At 36.8% G+C, this 19,594-nt stretch overlaps 1 protein-coding gene across 1 annotated transcript; it reads right to left on the bottom strand.

Moving 5' to 3' along the window:
* Positions 1-542: 542 nt before the first annotated feature.
* LOC138874886 (uncharacterized) lies at positions 543-5,101 on the bottom strand. The gene is made up of 10 exons (XM_070153677.1): positions 4,742-5,101; positions 3,635-4,140; positions 3,341-3,491; positions 2,554-2,844; positions 2,281-2,404; positions 2,084-2,201; positions 1,639-1,757; positions 1,130-1,565; positions 918-933; positions 543-830 (listed from the first exon to the last, which is right to left on the bottom strand). Exons 1-10 carry the CDS (start codon positions 5,099-5,101, stop codon positions 543-545), a joined length of 2,409 nt encoding a protein of 802 aa, XP_070009778.1.
* Between the last annotated feature and the right edge of the window lie 14,493 nt (positions 5,102-19,594).

Below are 19,594 nucleotides of genomic sequence, written 5' to 3'. Positions count from 1 at the left end.
ACTTCTTGCGTTTCTTTCCACGAGTCTTTTTAGGTGCTACTGGAGCCTCAGATTCACTTGATTCGCCATGCAACTGCTTGTTCCTCCCATAGTGCCACAACAGTACACCAAACCTAGCTCGAAGACCATCCACATCAAAATTGGCAACAGGGATTGGAAGATCTTCAATAATATACTCAGCAAAGCATGCAACATATACTCCACAATCTCTGAAATAAAATAAATGAATAGAATATAAAAATCAATTAGAAGTGAAAACGTTAATATGAATGAGGAAAACAAAGTAAAATAAAAAGTAACTATTCTTACGAATTTTGCTGTGTTGGCAGAATTGTAATCAGTTCAATTTCAAAAGGATCAGTCAACTCCTTTCCCATGTGCATACCATTTTGTACTACAATGTCACTTCTTTGGTTATAAAATTCAATGCTAACTAGAAATAGGGGGATCAACACAGCATATCTCTCTGCCATCTTTTGAATAGCTTTTTTGTGCTTTCGACTATGTAGCGAGTCATATATGTAAAAACATCTCTTGTGGAATTATACACACCCCAATATCCAATGCCACTTTTCTGCCAAATTAATTGGAAAAAGGACATGATCAACCTGGTGCCATGGAGTGTTGCAATACATCCTAAATCCTTTCATGTACTCCATGATATCATCTGATCTATCAATCAAATGATTTTGTTTCCCACCTTTTACAAATTCTGTGAAAACCCTTTGAATGAAATTATTAAATAGAGTATTTGTAGTTGTGACTTTGATTGGCATATTAATTCCATATTTTGCCTTCTTCCTAAGATAGTAGAATATAATATTCAAGTGCTGCAAAAAAGAGAGGAAGAAAACATGACTAACACTAAAAATATGATTGAACTACTACAACAACAAAAATAAAAACAGTACACATACCGAACTAGACAGCGGCCTGCCAGAATAGTTTAAGGTATGGAAAAACATCTTATCATCAATCTATTCAACTTCAAAGTCAAAACAAGGGTCTAGCTTTTGATCACCAGGTAAATACACTTCCCTATTTCATATAAAAGAAGATATGGATAAGAAATATAACAACAAAAATTAAGAAAACATGAAAATAAAAGTACATGAAAACGAATACGCACTCTCCCAATTGCATGTTTGCTTTGACAAAGTTTGAGAATGCAGTCGTAAGTTTATAATCAACAACCACTGAAATGTCATTTACAAATGGAAATCTTCCTTTGATAACCTTCGAGGATCCCCCAACTGCACTAACACCAGATTGCCAGTCATTCCTATGCGGCGACTGTTTTACAGCTACAGGGCGCCTTCTCCGTATAAAAACTGCAGGAGTAGTTTCAAAATTTGTTTGTATCTGGACAATACTTCTTGATACCGACTGATCAGGTTTAGACTTATTTACAGCACGAGTTGTCAGTTCATTTCCAGATTGATTTACATTACGTCTCCCTCCTTGTGTAATGGCAGCAACTAGATCAAGTTGAGAATCAGTATATTCAAAATCAGAATCCAAGTGAAGATCACCCGGTGTCGACATGAAGCTTAAATTAGAAAATTCTAGTGAATAAACAAATATACAAAGTTAAGAAATTTAAAAAAAGAATGAAAAGTTATATATATAAGACATTACCAGAATGCAAATTCACATTACTGCCACCAACATCCACTTGACCAACACCATCAACCCGAGATGATGAACACATAAAAGCATTATCAGCATCACTACTTAAATCAAAAACTATCAAGAACCTATCATTTACATACTAACTACAGAATTAGAAACATTAACATCGTACCATGTGGAGCAGTATTAGACTCAATAACAACATCTACTCGTGTCTGTGCAGGGATTCCTGATGGCAGCGGAGCAGGACCAACTTTTTAACATCAAGAGATGACTGCTTATATGTTTCTTATTGTGTAATGGAGGTGATTTGATCAATTGCAGATGCAGACAGTTCAAAGTTAGAATCCAAGCCAAAATCATGCTCATTTATGAAGGGGAGTGAAAAAAGTTTAAAAAAAAAGGTTAATAAACGCACAAATACATAGAGTTAAATAAATAAAAAAATTACATATACAACATTTTACCAGAACGCAAATCATCATTAACTACGCCATGACTTGCTGTGATGTTCTTCACATTGACACCAGTAGCACCTCCATCTCGACCAACCCCGCCAAAACCAGACACTAAACATATAAAAGTATAAGCAACAGTACTATTTTCAAAAAACAACAGCAAAAAAAATCAAATATGTGATTTACATACTAGAAGGCACTTTGAGCGTGCTATCTCCAATAGCTACAGGATCATTCCCAACGTGGCCCCTTTCAAACTGGTCATAATTATTATGCATCTCACTAAAGTCAGGATCATTATCCTGTTGCTTATGCTGAAAATGAGAAACTAACAATTTTATTATTATGCATATTACAAGAATACTATGTGTACTAAAAGTAAAGAATGGAATAGTATCCTATAAGCATATATTGCATCTTTGAACAATATACTATAGCATTATATTATATAAAAGATCAATACAGCTGAATTTTCCTCTAGTTTCATTGATTGCCTACCAATAGCTGCAAGCACCTCCTCAAACTTGGTCTCTACAAAAAGCTTTAAACCTTGTACCTCCTTCATTACCTCAGTATTGGTAGGTTGGGAATCACCTCTAGTACTTTCATGCATACTTTGTGTCTTTGGTAATTGTGTGCCAAAAACCTGAAAGCTATCGAGCTGACTATCAGTGTACTCAACTTCAATTTCAAAGTTTAGACCACGCACATCAAATAGTTGTTTCTCATCATCAGTTGGGGTGATGTTCTTTAGCTGCAATTATTAAGCACACTAGTTAGAAATAGAAATGATAATAAAGTAGAAAGATAAAAGATCTCTATTACCATATGATACCAATATAGTATACATGTATACCAACAGAGTATATATCACTGATCTGGGATATTGCTACAACTAACTGTGACTAAACTACTGTACCAAAAATATTAAAAGATGCACCGATACCAATATGTTATACATGTATACCAACAGAGAATATCATTAATTTAGGATATTGTTACAACTATCCATGACTAAAATACTGTACAAAAAACATTAAAAGATGCAATAAAAGAATGATAAAATTAAAAGTATAAGTAGCAATAAAGTTATAAGTTGCAGAAATGATCCCTATTACCATATGATACCAATATGGTATACATGTATATCAACAGAGAATATCATTGATCTAGGATATTGCTACAACTACTCGTGACTAAACTCCTGTACCAAAACATTAAGAGAGGCAATAAAACTATGAAACAATTACCTGCTCGTGTTGCAAGCTAGACATTCGCAAAGCAACTCGCTCATTCAGTATTTGACCCATGACTACCCAATTCAAAATTCGTGGAAGTTTATTTCCAATATGATCAGCAAAGTGACCATCCAAACTTGGGCAGCATTCATACAACCAAAATCTGCAAAGCCAACGGGAAGCCACCGAGTCTATAAAAAGAAGGCTTATCTTGAAACTTGTTGGAACATGAGTCGATTGTAACATTATAAACATCTATACCCTAGAGATAATTATTAAAATCACCGCACTCAACCAAGTCAAGACCGTGAAATAACCTTTGTTTTGAATTGAGAAAGTAAGAAGTTATTCACAAAATAAAGAACTGCTATCTTCAACGCATCATCATTTGTTTCCCATTTCTTCTTCTTAAAACAGTCTGCTAGTTGGGCCAATGTCACGGATGCAGTCCCAAAATATTTTGAAATCAACCTATTCTCTGCTATGCTCTCTATACTTGTATTACCCTTACATTTCAACCCAATAACAAGTGCAAATTCACTCAAACCAAAGCGCAACCTAGAATCATTCACTACAAACCGCATCTCATTTTTCACCTTACGATGTACTTCTCTAATAAGCAAATGGTGCATAACCCGACTCTGCACAATAACTGGTGGAAGATTAAAAAAATAGCCAAAGCATATTTTCTTAAACAGTCGAAGTTGCCTCTTTGATAAATTCTCTTTCAATTGAAAAATAATATGGTTGTTGGTATCCCAATCAACCTTTGGTTTATAATCTAAGTCCATAGGCATAAGAAAATCCCAACACTGCAAAACATGTTCATATAAAATAATTTCAGAAATAGAATTTACTTAAAAATGCAACAAAACCAACCAAAAATATTACAACTATCATACGATACCAACACGGCATATAACTATACCAGCAGGGTATACAATTCTACTGGCTAATTTCCAGCACCTGTAAATGACTATACTACTATTACATAACAGATAGGAATAAATAGAAAAAGCAAAAAGGCATGCAGCTATAAAGTATTTTCAAGATATTGTATGATACTACTATTATTAAAGGAAAAACAAATAGCGAAGACATCCAAAAAAGGATCCAAAAGCATATGATAGTATATAGCTATACTAACAGGGTAAATAGTTGTACGGGGTTGTTCCAACAACTGTCTATAACTATAAAAACTATCACATAACACACATACACTATGTCTATAGGCACAAGGGAATCACAACAATGCAAAACATAATTATATAAATTATTTAAGAAATAGAATTCACTTAAAATTAACACAACTGACTATAACTATAATATAATACAAAAGCATAACAGGAAATCAAAAAATAACAATGTACTATACATTCAAAATCTCATAGATCATAATTTTAAGAAAATTACCTTCTTGGGTGCGACACCAATTTTTTTCTTCTTTAACTGAGAATCATCGCTACAATCAACATCTTCTGGTTGAGTCTCTGTTTTAGGCATGAATTCACGTCGGTTTCCCCCTAACTCAGAATCCTCAACAACTTTACATTTTCCCTTATCAATCACAGGAACACCTCCTATGACTGGTTCGGAATTTGTGTCGGGTAATGACTGGTAGGGAGTTTCATCGACTGACGAAGCATTAATATTGTTGCCTTTTCCACCCTCTAATTCTACATTTTCAGTTGTGTTTTCAACATGACTACTGCTAGGGTTACGACTAAACAGAGAGTGAGAATCAGAAAATAAGGAAAAACTAGGACCAGACATGGCTGAGACAACGGATTCAGCAGCTATTTGTGTTGAAGAATGATGTTATCCACGGCGCCACCATCTATACGCACAATGCTTCCAACCCATAGAGAAAATAACAATCCATAGATATTGATTCACAAAAGTACAAAGAAAAACACAAAAATCCTATGATTTTGAAAACCCACTTTCACTAAAATGTACTTTCAGAAGCAAAACTTTCACTCAAAAATAGGTATTAGACGAAGAGATAGAACGGAATTTGAAGATAGAACGGAATTGGAAGAAGAAATTAAAAACTCGAATGTGGGTGAAATATGCGTTCTCATGGGTTGGCTATGGAGATTTGGAAAATGTTCTCTAGTATAGTGTTAACTGTTGAAGACAAGCGTGGGTAGCTTGGGCCGGGTGAAATAGGTGGGCTGGATTCTTTAGTCTAGTGTAAAGAATGAAGATAAGGCTTTAAAGACAAATGGGTAGCTTGGGCCGCGTGAAATATAGGGCCGGGTAAAAAAATTGGGCCGACTGGGTAGGAATAGTAAATAGTTTGGGCATGGGTATTAAAAAGTAAATAGTTTGGGGTTAATAGGTATAAAATGAGATTTTCTCAATATTAATGGCTATAAAACTTATTGGAACATTCAAAAGTTCTAAGTCCAATCTTGAAATAATACCTTAAAAGATAAAATTAGGAAAAAGTTTAAGAAATATTTATAAATTACATTACAATAAGTGTGTATGTGTGTGTGTGTGTGTATATATATATATATAAAATCTAAAATTTCTATATATGTAATGTCGGGTTGGTTTGGTTTCAGTTTGACTTTCTTTAGTTAAAACCAAACTAAACCACTTATGGTCGGGGTTTTTTTCCAACACCAAACCAAATCAAATAAAATCATAGTCGAGTTTTTTTTCCGGTTTGACTTGGATTATCAGGTTGGTGCAGTTTGTCGGTTTTCTTTGTACATCCCTAATTCTAGGAGGCATAATTCATGTTGATGGATGTGAATATGAGATTTTGAAATTAATTTGAAACTTTCGAGATCTTTTAAGACTATATGGTATTCAATATTTACTATTCAGCTATATAATTTATATTCACATCAAAATAGGTATATTAAGAAAGTAAAGTACACTTATAGCTTGTTTGGCTAAGCTTTTCAAGGTCGAAAATATTTTTTTTTTTAATAAAAAATGTATTTTTTTTAAATTGATGTGTTTGGCCAAACTTCTTGAAAGAAAGAAGTAAAAGTAGTTTTGAGAAGCAGAAAAAAGTAATTTCTCCTCAAAAGCACTTTTTGAAAAGATTTTTAAGATAAATACACTTAGAAGCGGTTCCTAAAAGTTTGGTCAAACACTAATTGCTACTCAAAAGTATTCTTCATATTGATTAGCCAACCACAAACTATCTTTCATCAAAATTACTTTTTTGAAAAATACTTTTCAAAATAAGTTGAATTTAGAAGTTTGGCTAAACATGTTTTTAATCAAAATATTCTTTATTAACCAAAAATCAGATTCGATTTTGCGATTAAAAGTAGAATAATTTCAACCGTTCCTGATTCCACAATGCTCAATCGTGATCTTAATTTGTGTAACGAATTGGATAACCTTTAGAGCTATAATTCAATTAAATGATGAATTCCTGTTCTTAGAACGTAGACGTGCAACTACTGTAATCGATTTTGTGACGTTTGATGACCTTTTTTGAAGGTGCTTCTGAATTCCTTAGTTGACTTGGTAACTAAATTGGCAGACAGAAAGTAACCTAAGATCAGAAAAGATGATATATTTTCGAACCTTCTCTAAAGTGAACTATATTCTTTCTGTCTATATCGTTTGAACATGATATTGCTACTTTGCATTGAGATTTATTTGCTACATCATCCAATTACGCCCATCCAACCCAAAAAATTGGACAGATGAATCATGTCTTGTACTAGCTTTTTATTTTCTAAAAGTATAATTATTTTTTTTTGTTTCAAACATGTCATATATTGTTGGGAGTGTACAGTTAAATATATTGCAGAGGACACGATGGCGAAATTGTCAAGAGGGGTAGAGAAATTTCAAAAGACATTTGGAGCTTCAATCTTTCAAAAAATTGTCAAGGAGCTAGATACTTATCGCTATGTTCACCCAACAGTAAAAATGAAGAGAACTGGCATGTATTCCACACTCCATACTCTTTATCCTTATTGCTTCTACTTAATTATAAGTAAAAACGAAGTTTGATTAGATAAGGAGTGCGAGCGAGGACACTTGGCGCACTGCTACTGGTCATTATACGTATGTATTTTAAAGAAGCAAATGACCAGGGTGATTATTAATAACTATTATACATAAATCTACTATCCTTAAAAATGGTGGCAAAACGGTTAAAAGAAAACAGTTAACTACTCATTATTCACTAAAAAATGAGTTGGATAATGAACTTTTTAAAAACGGGTTAAATTAAATATGGATAATAACCATATTATCTATTTAGCAAATGGATATGTTTACCTCGAAAATCCGAGTAACAATTAAACTTGATTAGTGGTTTTAAAGATATGTGATTTACTTCAATACCAATTAATAATCAAGAAATGTAAAGTAGAAATGAAAGATAGAAGTGAATCAAACCAATAATACTTGACAGTGGTGACCTCGAGATGGCTTAGGGTAGTAAGAACAGTTAAGTAATTAAAATAAAGTAAGAACAATGGAGCTAAAGGACAATGTTGATGACCAATAAAAAGGTAGAGAGTATATTCTTTACTCAGTGATGATCATAATGCTCATACAAATGATTGAGGTCCCCTTTATATAATAGAGGAGCCCAAAATAAGGAATATTTCCAATTACAGTAAGGAATATTCTTGGTACAACTGTCTAACCGCCTAGTACGGAATAGTACAATCATATTCCGGTATTTGTGTCATGACTTTAGGGACGTGGCAGGAATCTAACTCGTCCTGGAACAAATCCCCAACGGTACTATTTCGGGGTCGAACACACTCGACCTCGGTATGCATCGTGCTTCGCCTTCGAACTCAGGCCTGGTCCCACGAACTCGAACTTGATCTCGACCGGACTTCGGACTCAGGACGGTGCCCCGAGCCTATAAATCAGAGGGTCATGATCTCGACCGTATACAGATAGTCCCCACATTTATTAGAATAAGATGATAAGAAACGATTTGAACCTCGATTTTCTTGAACCTCTCACGATGATGTCATGCTTGTGACGTAGGCGCTTGAAGTGATCGGAAATGTCATGTCAGCACGCTTCCCCAAAACATTGAATGCATTCCGACATTGGTCAGCCACTTGCGCCGCCGATTCCGTCATCAGCGTTCCATAAATAGGAGGCTGCAAAAGACTGTACTTATCTCATCTTTATCTACTTTTGATCTTTTCCCTACTTTACTTCCTTCTCTAATCATCTATTTCCATGGTTCGAATCTGTGATCACAAGGTCACATGGAAGCAATTTTACCAGTTACACCGAGGCTCCCTTTTTCAAAGCTTCGACTCGAGACAACGAGAGAAGGGTGCTGAATCCTTCCCGTATCAGAAGATATGCGAACTTTACGTTGCTGCTCATCTCTCTTAACATCAACCTGGTGTGGCACTTCATTCCTTTTGCTTTCCATAGGATGAGGTGGCACTATCATCTATTAACTTTTGCATCCCACACCGAAATAATGTTCCAAGGATGAACATTCATGGATCGTTGCTGGTGCATCTTGCAACCCTTTTGGTTTTTCTTGTGATAGAAGGTGAAGCTACATCTTCTGGTCTTTTTCTTTTGCTGTTCTTTTTTGACGGATTATGGCCCAAAATTTCAATGGAATACTCAACCCCTGCCGCTGGAGACATAGTTGCATTTATCGAGGGCCTTCTGCCCTAAATCTCCTTGGGCACACAAGCGTTTCTAAAGATCAAAATGGGATCCCCGGGAAGGAGGTTCCCGAAAATGACGCTCTCGAGGACGTGGTCTTAAAAGTATATTAAGTTCTTGGCTTTTGTTTTTTGCTTCTTTGTTCCCGTGTAAGTAACCTTCGCCGATGTGGTAGTGATATTTTGTAACCATCTCTTGTAAATATAAAAGGACCCATTTGTCTCCCTGTTGGCTCGTGTTGAATTTCATTCCGCCTCTACTTGTGGGAAATCTGATTGTATAACTTTTAGCGACTAGTCTAAATACCGGACTCGGGACATAAATAACCCTTAGGTCTTCAATCTATAAATAAAATACCTCTTAAGTTCTTGCTAATCCTCGAGGTAAGCTTGAATCGATTTGTTGCGAGCTCGGGACATCGAAACTCCTGAGTCCGAGTTGAGTGAGAGCAAGGTCTCGTCTTTGAAATAAAGATTGCCTTTAGGCTTCATAGATAATCGCCGAGTGAGAATTTTCCCAAACTCGAGTAGCTCTTGGGCTTAGTAATCGAGTGAGCACTTACTCGAACTCGAAATAGAGTTAGCCTTTGGGCTTTTTTATAATCCCCGAGTGAGAATTTTCTCGAACTCGGGTAGCCCTAGGGCTTAGTAGCTGAGTGAACACTTTGCTTGAACTCGAAATAGATTTATGAAAAATGAATTAATCATCGACGCCTCGATCCTGATGCCAATCTCATGATGTCAGCGGCTGAAGTGGCTGAAAGGTTGCTTTTTGTGCGGTTCCCAAAGTTATTAATTGGAGGCGACTGACGATCGACTTTTCAGCTTCCTTAGCACACTTAAATGACCTCAATAAATAGATAAACTTCACACTCTTGCAAACTTTATTCTCATATAATCCCCAAAGTCTTATTAGATCTTTTGACTTCTCTGAATCCCACCTTCTCTTCACTATCAGCATTCTCCATTTTCTTGAATTTCCATATTATAATGGCCAAAACCTCTAAATCGGTTCCCCAAAAGGAAAATGCTTCTTCATCTTCTCAATCGACAAAGGGTAAACCATAGTACCCCCTCGTGTTGAGGAGTGAATTCCCCCACCATGTGAAATAATGTCTGATTTCAAAATCAAGAAACCTGTATCGACGCCAGGCCGATGCAAACCCATGTCTCGATATGTCTGTCTGATAACCAAGGACGATCTCGTGCAAGTAAAGAAGGATTGCAACTGGGGTGACAAAGGTGTAGTGATTCCTTCCTCGGAAGAGGACATCACTACATATAAAGCGGGGTACTTAAGCATGTATACCTACCCATTCACGCTGGGCCTGGCAAATCCAGCTCTGGGTCCCATAGACCCAGTTATTCTCGACTTCTGCCAACGATACCAAGTGATGCTTGGCCAGATCTATCTTTCATTCTGGCGGATTGTACATTTGATCAGATTTTTCTCGATCAAGGTCGAGAGGATGCCTTTCACCCTCGACCCCCTAATCAAGCTGTACAGACGTCGACTGTACCGATGTGGTTTGATAAAACTGCAATGGTGATCCTTGAAATCTCTTTTCATGGGCATTGATGAGGACAAACACCGAGGGTAGATGAGCCATTTTGTCCAAGTCAAGACCTTTGACCTGATCCCTGTTGAGAGGATGCCATTCCCCGAGGAATGGAATCTGAAACGTAAATAGCTTTATATCTTGCTTCCCTTTTTCCTTTCTTGATTTTGTCCTTTTACCGATATAATTCCTTTCCGATGATGCATCTGTTACTTGGTTTCCTGGAGCGGTCCAGGATCTCGAGGGTTGGTCTGCCAACTGGCCTCTACTTCTTCATATGCAGAGCGTTGCTAGCACGATTTAGCCAAGGGCCGATGGGAGGCGAAAAACCATGGTGAGCTTTCTTGTTTACTTACTCGCGTTTCTTGCAGCAATACTTACTTTATCTTTTATGCAAGTCTTGGGGAAGCTGTCAAAATGCAGCCACCCCCACCTAGTGAAGAAGATATCTCAAAGCCTCCTAAATAAAATAAGAGAAAGAGGGGGTCGTTTGTAAATACCCCGAGGCGAAAGAATAGCATAGCTCGAAAGCCCAAGGTCGACACTGTGGCTTTATCTCCGGAAACGGCTCAATGCCTTCGGGATCAGGAGGAAGAGGAAGAGGATGATGACTGCCTCCTGGTAGCTCGGGAAAGAGGGAACCCTAACGCTTCGAAGACTGATGAACCGATGGTGACGGAGGCGGTTCAATCCCGAACCGAAGAAATTTTATAGGGGAGCTCGAGCAAAGTCCTTGAGCCATCAGGCAGAAAAGGTGCTCCTTGTCCCGGGGGACGTTTGGTGAGTGTGCTCGAAGAACCTAACTCCAAGGCTTTTCAAATATAGGATAACACCCAAGTGAGTCACTTGGGGTAATCAACATAGATGACTCACCTCAAGGCCTGGTGTTTTCTGAAGGGAAACTTCGAGATGCCCAGGATATGGAGACTCCTGATGTGGCAGCGACTTATGAAGAAAACGATATTTTTCAGGAGTGTCTCGTGGGAATCGAAGAGGTTCCCGATCCTGATTCTTCATTTATTCTCGAGGAAGCTGAGAAGCTCCTGAAACAAGTAAGTTTTTCCTTTCATCATTTCGAGTTTAATCTTCATCTTTCTGATTCTGCCCTCCTTTCCTTGTAAAAAGGTCGCGTCGCTTCACCGATGAGCATTCGCCAAATATTGGATTGAGCTTGCCCGATGTGAAGCCGAGCTTAATAAAGTCTCGGAAGAGAGAGACATCCTTAAAATCCTCTATGCCAAGAAAGAGGGGGAGATCAGTGATCTACGAGTGGAATTGATGAAAGCTTGCCAAGAAGAGGCAAAGTTTATTGATGAGGCAATGTAGTCTTTGAGGGTTTGTTAGGTACTTGTTTGTTTTGACGACTAATACTTTAAATTTTGCAATTCCATAATAAGAGCGAATTGGTGTTGCAGCTTCAGGAGGAGCTTAAAATGAAGGAGGCCAAGACCTTGGGGTGGAGGCAAGGTATGGACAATCTTGCCTCTGAGAAGGAAACTCTTCGAGAGTAGCTGGCTTCACTTGAATGCCAGCTTTAAAGTGCAAAGGAGGAGAGCCTGGCTCGAGGTCACGAAATCGAGGGGCTTAAATCTAGATCCGCTGCTCAGCTGGCCAAGGCCAAATTTGACGCTGAGGCCATTGCGTCCTCGTACCGAGCTGATACTGAAGCAGCTAATGCTCGGGCAAAAGAAATCTTTGCTGCGACAGAAGTCAAGCTATCAAGTGCACTTGACCATTCTAGGCGAAAATCCCGGAGGGCAACTCTCGAGGAGGTACATGCTCGGGGCTTCGATCTCTCAGCCGATATTGAAAGGGCGAAGATTTTGGAAGAAGAGGCTACCGCTCTGTTTTTGGATGAGGATGATTCAGCCAGTGTCTCCGAGAGTAGAGGAGACGAAGATGAAATCCCCGAGAGTGAGGCCCAAAAGATGTGGCTCCCACAGCTGCCGAAGATATGACCCCGAAATAGTTTTAATTTTCCTTATTTTGCTTTTGTGCAAGTATCCCTTGTGTAAAGTACCTTTGTAATCATCTTTGGAAATACAAGTGGTACTTTTTCTCTTATCTTTGACTTGCGTTGGATTTCATATTGTCTTTATTTATGGAATATTTCGTTTCTGTAACTTGAATGATTGGTCCGAGAATCAGTTAGGGCTCGTTTGATGTAATAAACCCTTAGATTTTTATCGATAGATATAATAATCTTTGGGCTAAGTTTAAATCGATCCGATGAAGCTCGAGCTATTGTGAACCTTGAGTCCTGATTGAAATGAGAACGGAATCTCAAACTATAGGTTTTTAGCCATTAAACCTTTCGAGGTTGGCCCTTGGGCTCTTATATATCGGCCCTTAGCTTTTTTAATTGGCCCTTAGGCTCTTTTAAAATTGGCCCTTAGGCTCTTTAAGTTGGGCTGTTTAGGCCTCTAAAATGGCTATATAATTTTTCCCTCATTTTGGTGAAAAGACTTAGTGAAAATTTAGTTATGCTATAGCATGTGTTTTTTGTACCCGTTGAGTTTTTCCAAAGGTTTGACGTATCGGAACTTTATTAATAATTTGTTTGTGCAAACATAATTGAATACCTCTTGAGGTATTTCCGAAGGCCGATGTTATCGAAGTCTTTGGATTATTTAAGGGCTGGATTTATCAAGGCCCTCATATTTTTCGGGGGGCTGAATTTATCGAAGCCCTTTATATTTTGCTTTTGCCGAGGTTAGCCTAATTTAACAAGTTTTTCAATATTTGAAGGCCTTTGATTTAAAGCGGAAGTCGGACGTCTCCGATTCGCATTATTCTAACCGTAGCCTCTATATGACCGTAGTCTTTAATGTGGTCGTAGCCTTCAGGTATGTCACTTGGACTTATTTTCCGATAACTTTCCGATTTTGTTCAGAAGGTTAATCCCCGAGTATATTAGCTTTGGCCTTTGTTTCGAGGGGATGCCTCTATGAGGTCTTAAAAGTTCGAGTTCTCGATGGCTCGGATGTAGGATTGTCGGTGACAGCCCTCGAGTATTCAGAGTTGCTTTTATGCTTTGGCTCTTGAGTCGTTTCCTGTAGGATTATAGGTGTAGAGCTCGTGTAATAGTAGACTTCTTTGAGACACAAAGTGTTTTTGATATTAAGAGAATGTTTCTTCAAGTAATTGATACATGGGTACATGCTTTGCCATTGGGGCGTCAAGGGACTCACCTGTGCCAACTCCGAAGGCATACTTCTCTAGGCTAAGCTTCATGTTGTATTTCCTCAATATCGCAAATGTTTCGCTACAACAAAATGGGCTTTAGCGGCAATAAAAAAGACCATTGGCGGCAATAACAATTGTCGCTATAACATTTATCGGCCATTGATGTTTAGCCGCTGATATTGGAGTCGGCAAAGCCTTTAGCGGCGTTTCTCACAAAAGCTGGTAAAGATGTGACTTATTGTCGCTAAATATGATTTGCTTTAACGGCAATTGTTTGCGGCAATTATGATGGCTGCTAAATCCAATTTAAAAACGGCTGCTAATGCTCTTTTTATGTCCATTTTTATAGCCGCTAAATTCAAAATACTTGTCACTATAGGTCTATAGCTTTAGCAATAATTGTTTTGTGGCAATTAGAATAGCTATAATATTCCTTCTGAAAACGAATTAGTATGCCCTTTTAGCATCCATTTTAATGACTAGTAAATTCAATTAAATTACCGCTAAAAGTTATTTTTAACATCAATTATAATGGCTATAATATCCCCTGTGGAAACATCATAATTTGCCCTTTTAGCATCTATTTTTGCAGCCAGTATATTCTGTTAAATTGTCACTAAGTCACAAGCTATAACGACAATAGCTTAGCCACCATTAATAATAGCTACTAATTCATTCAAAAAATGATCCAAAAAATAAAACATAATAATATTGATTCATAAAAACATAATGTATCTCATTAAATTTTAACAAACAAAAGGAAGTACTAATCCAAAATAGTAATATTACAGTAACTTAAAAAATAAACTTATATTATTTGAAGCAAATAGCTATTGTCATTATATAACTAATCCTAACAAATAATAGTTTTCAAATAATTCCTACAATGCTTCATCATTTAGAAATCTTCCACCTGCTAAATTATCGATCAACAGACTGTATGACCTGAAATTACAAAATAACTATGTCAATAGATGAAATATAATAGTCTTCAACTGGGATGTTTATCGAGCAAACATTGCCCCAAGCTAAAGTTGTTTTACTGTAGAATGACAGTTCTATTTTTTCTATAGAATAAAACATAAAAAATCCGACCAAAACAAATCAAACTGCAATAGTGTAGATAAAAAGTAAATCAGAGAAATTTGCAAGATATCAAGCAAATCAGAAAAAGATTTAAGCTTTCAAAAGTGTGCACGATCTCCAAGGCAATAAGGGTGAAAACCACTCCAACTAGTTTTTCATGTATTATCCAGAAAGTTACGTCACAATAAAATGACTATGATTTTTGTGATAATTAGTCTTGTCCTAAATCAATTACTTATACCTGCACTACTAACAAGCATTACAAGGAAACTCTTGCTTTATCATGGACAAGGGAAGTACATATTATATTGCTCTAATACTATGTTTAAACAACAGAGAAACTGATTTTCATTCCTAGATTCTACTTCGTTTTGCTTTGGTATTTGATCAGTTCATAGGATGAACAGCAAATTATGGTCATATGGCAACCCAGACAGGACCACTATCACTACTTTCAGCCCATTCTAAACAACAAAAATTAATTTTGATAATCCACATGTTGTAACTAAAGAATCAAATGTTTGTAAGCTATTCCCATAATAGCTAGTTCTAATGCTTCTACAGGCCCTGTTGAAGCTATTGTAGTTAGGGGTTCTCAGGTTTTGAAGAATGCAACAGTACTTGTGGTTGATCGAAATTTAACTAGGACTTTTGTTGCTTAGCATAGGCAGTTGATCATGGACAAGGGAAGTGCATATTATATTGCACTAAGGGGAGTACCCTAACTCTTGCTACTGTAGTTAGGGGTTCTTAGCTAGACAGTTGATCACTAAGGAACATGAACAATATTAGATACAACTATCAACATATGGGAAAGATAAAAGATGGTACTATCAACATATGCAGTTGGACAGCAGGTACTTGATGCTCCGACTCCTAATGGGAATCGAGCTCAATCATCTACTTAACAAGCTGCTGATTTGAAGGATCCTAAGGCAACAAATGGTACATTTAGTGCATGTACATCATCAACCAGTTGTTGTACCTGCTGAATTGTTTGAAAAAATAGCAGGGTCTAAAACTACAGTTTTGAATAGGGTTTCTCAGGTTTGCAATGGAGAAAAGCAGGTCTCTAAAGACCCCACTGTTGATCATATTCCAGATCAAGGATGTACTCAAGTTTGTCGAGGTAATGAAGTTGTGCAACAACTTAAATATTGACAGGGGCAGATTAACATTGTGACTGATGCAACTGTTGCACGTGTTGAACTAGTTGAAAAACTAGCAGGCTTTAAATCTATTTTTGTGCATGATGAGAGGCAAGAACTTGAATGTGTTGATGTTTTGGATAGTGTAGCTACTACATGTGATAAGACAATGCTTGAACAAGCTGAGAACTGTCCAAATAGTCCATCTGATCAGGCTAATGCTGAGCTTAATCTAAGGTGTGATGTCTCTAGTGAAGTGCAAAATACACTATTTTTTAATAAAGCAGGTACACAAGAAAGTCATACCAAAAATTTGAGGAAGCGTGTTAAAATGTCAGAGTTAGTGTTTTATGTATTGAATTAGTACTTCATTGGTTAATATAATACGTGGACCTATAAATAGGTATGTGTTGTATTCCATTATAACTTTCCATTTAATTAGCTTTTCTTCTTTTATTATGAAGCTTCTGGTTACGTTTATCATAATTCTCTTTAGGAAGCAAAAGCATGTTATCTTACCTGCAAACACTGAATTAGAGTTGCATTAATTCTTGCAAGCATTTGGCTCCCAAACTCCTTGTCATCCTTCCATGCAAGTTCATTCCATGTGCATGAATAATCCAGACATGAAACAAAACTTGTCTTAGAGGCATTGGAAACTTCGCTGTGTAATCTTTGATTCCACGTTCAGTCTCCTTGAAAATCTCTTTTGGTAGATGAGTTTCCAGTTTCCTTATCATCCATTCTTGCACCACTTAGATTTTCTTTGCCGAAAATAGCTCTTTGATCTCATTGAATGACTTGAACTGGTTGGTTTCTTCTCTTAGCACCGATTCTCCCTGAGAAACGACATAGTGCAAGGTGGCCTGGATAACTTTCGTCGTAAACTCTAACAGTTTTGCGGGGCTAAATCTTTCATCTGGAGGGATACAATTGTCTATCTTGAACATACCCTTCTCATTTTTTGTTCGAAGAGTAACAGTTCAGGAAGAAGAATATTATTGTTTGTGCTATTTCTGTGATTAGAAAGTTACACTAGAAGGGAGAGAGATTTCTAGACTGAATGAATATGTGGTTCACCAGTTTTGCCTCTCCTTGGATATGGATAAGAAACTGAACCTCCTAAAATAAGCCTTTCCCCTTGCTAAGGATCACCGAGATCATTATAGAAATCATAGTCATAAACTCGTTGCCATTCTCTAATTCTCCCTGCAGTTCCATCTCCTCTCAAGGTATCAAGTTCTTGTTTCCTTAGTTGTAGCAGACTATTTGGTGTTTGGCTTGGAAGATAACACTAAGCATCATAAGATGATCAAAGGCACTGCAAATATTTTTGTTGAAAGATACTAATACATGTTAGAAGAAATGTTTTACACTCACAGTGTTTGAGAAAAAAATCCTTATTTTTTGAGTTAAATGATTGGGATAAATCCAATAATTGCATTCAAAATGAACCATTTGTCTGAATGTAACTTGGGGAGACATAGATTGAGAAAAAAACTTGTCTTTGTGCTGGTTCCGGATGACAAAAGCTCCTGGAAATCCAAAATCTCGGTCAACCTCGAATGTCAATTCATACTGAAAACCTCTCTTACAATTAGGCTTCTTGTGGATATGTTCCCATGATTCGGGTGCACTTCTTGACTCAGCTTCCCTTTCTTCGTACCTATCCAAATGGAAGAAGGAAAAGAAGCAAATCTATTGTAAATTATGAAAGAAAAACTAGTAATCATAATGTCTATATATCAAGTTGGCTCACTTGGATCAATTTTAGAGAGACTGTATAGTTGAATACGGATAGCTTTTCCAAGGCCTAATTTTGCAGGGCAATGTTGAATGATAATTTCTCCTTTAATGGTCTATGTATGTTTCTTTCTTTAAGCTAGTTGAACATATGATTGTAAGGATGGATGGCAATCGCTTGGTATGGTTGCACTGATGGAGAGAGAAGAAGATATCTGCAACACAGAATCAACAGAACTAATGAACGTGCAAGGGTTTGAGGAAGTGGCTAGATCAATATGTCCTGAAAGAGAAACTACTCCATTTTCTTCTCCTATTTCTATTACAAACAAACTGCAAGATGTAGTAGTACATGAGGAACCCACACCACTGATGTTAATTCAATGAGTTAACTTGGCCAAATATTGTTATGATAGATTTTGCTGCAAACATAGGAACAGAACAGCAAGAGGAAAATAGGAAGCATCTTCGGACATCAAAATTTACTAACTAGTCCCAACTTAAGTAATTGCAATTGATATATAGTTATAGTTAATGTCAGATTGTCAAGTGTACAGAAATTAAACTCGGACAACAATATGATGCGTGTGTATATCATCAAGGGGATGCACAATTGTTATAGTAATAGCACTCGACTTTCCATTATCTCATTGCCTATTAGCCCTTAATTTTACATTTTCTACAGCTGTTGCTTTTTATTCTTCTTCTTTCTGTGTTACCTTAAGGGCCAAGCACTACAATATGGCCAAACGATAATTAGCTTTAGTTGAAATGGTGGTGTTCCTTTTGATTTTGTATCAATAGTATGTACTGTGAACGCCACCAATTACAAGGGAGAAGAAGAAGCTGACACACTAATATCTTTGCCAGGTCAACCGAAGGTAGAAAAGCTTGCAGTTAGCTTTTCTGATATAAAGAGACGTAAGTGCTCAAAATATCTTGGATTTATATAAAAAGGAGATTGAAGCATCTATATGATGCAATCATATCACGCACAAATTCACTACCTAGCTAAAACATCAATATGCGTCAACTGACACTTAGAAAATTTTTGAAAAATCACAAAAATAACAGTAGCCTTAAAAACAGAGGAACCAATTAAAAAACAAGAGAGTAACAGATGAGGAATCAATTCAATCAATCGACTATTAATCTACCAACAACCAGATATCACAAACGACTTAGTAAACACAGAAAAAGCTATACTTTCACTAATCCCAAAAGGCTGTAGTTGGATATCAAAAATCAAAAATCAAAAATCAAAATTGGAACCTGGTAAGCAAAATCTTTTGTGTATTAAGAGCATAAATTGAAGGAGACGAAGGCTTTCTGCAATAATTCTTGAAACCTACACGTAACAGAAATTGAAGACGAATGAGAGGGAGAAGATTGATAGAGAAGACTGATAATAATCGAGCAACATCAATCCAAAATTATATATAACTCGATCGAGAACAACCTGGGATGGTCGGAGACCGTGGCAGGGCGGAGGCTTTTGCAGCGATGCTGTTAACGCGCAGGTTTTCTGTCGTTATTCTGTATCATTCTAATTATAGGCGTCGTTCTTCTGTATCATTCTAATTATATGCGTCGTTCTTCTGTATCATTCTAATTACAGGGTTTGGTTTTTTCTATTGTTCTTTTAATTGTAGGGTTTTCTAATTGGAGGGAATGTAATTTGTTGTCCCTAAAAATTGGAGGGAAATATTATACGGAGGGAAAGTTAAAATAATAAAAAATATAATTCAATTAGGGATTTTTAGTGGCAATTATTTTTTATTGTCATTAAAAATATATCTTTTACTGGTTAATGGTCATGTGCCGCTAATATTTTAGCTTAAATAATTCATTAGTGGAAATTACCTAATTGCCGCTAAATAATTGCCGCCAAAGACCTTTTTG

This window comes from Nicotiana sylvestris, chromosome 1 (assembly GCF_000393655.2).
Source record: "Nicotiana sylvestris chromosome 1, ASM39365v2, whole genome shotgun sequence".
In the NCBI taxonomy this organism is placed as follows: Eukaryota; Viridiplantae; Streptophyta; class Magnoliopsida; order Solanales; family Solanaceae; genus Nicotiana; species Nicotiana sylvestris.
The sequence above is the reverse complement of the archived record's forward strand: the minus strand, read 5'-3'. Positions and strand labels throughout refer to the sequence as shown.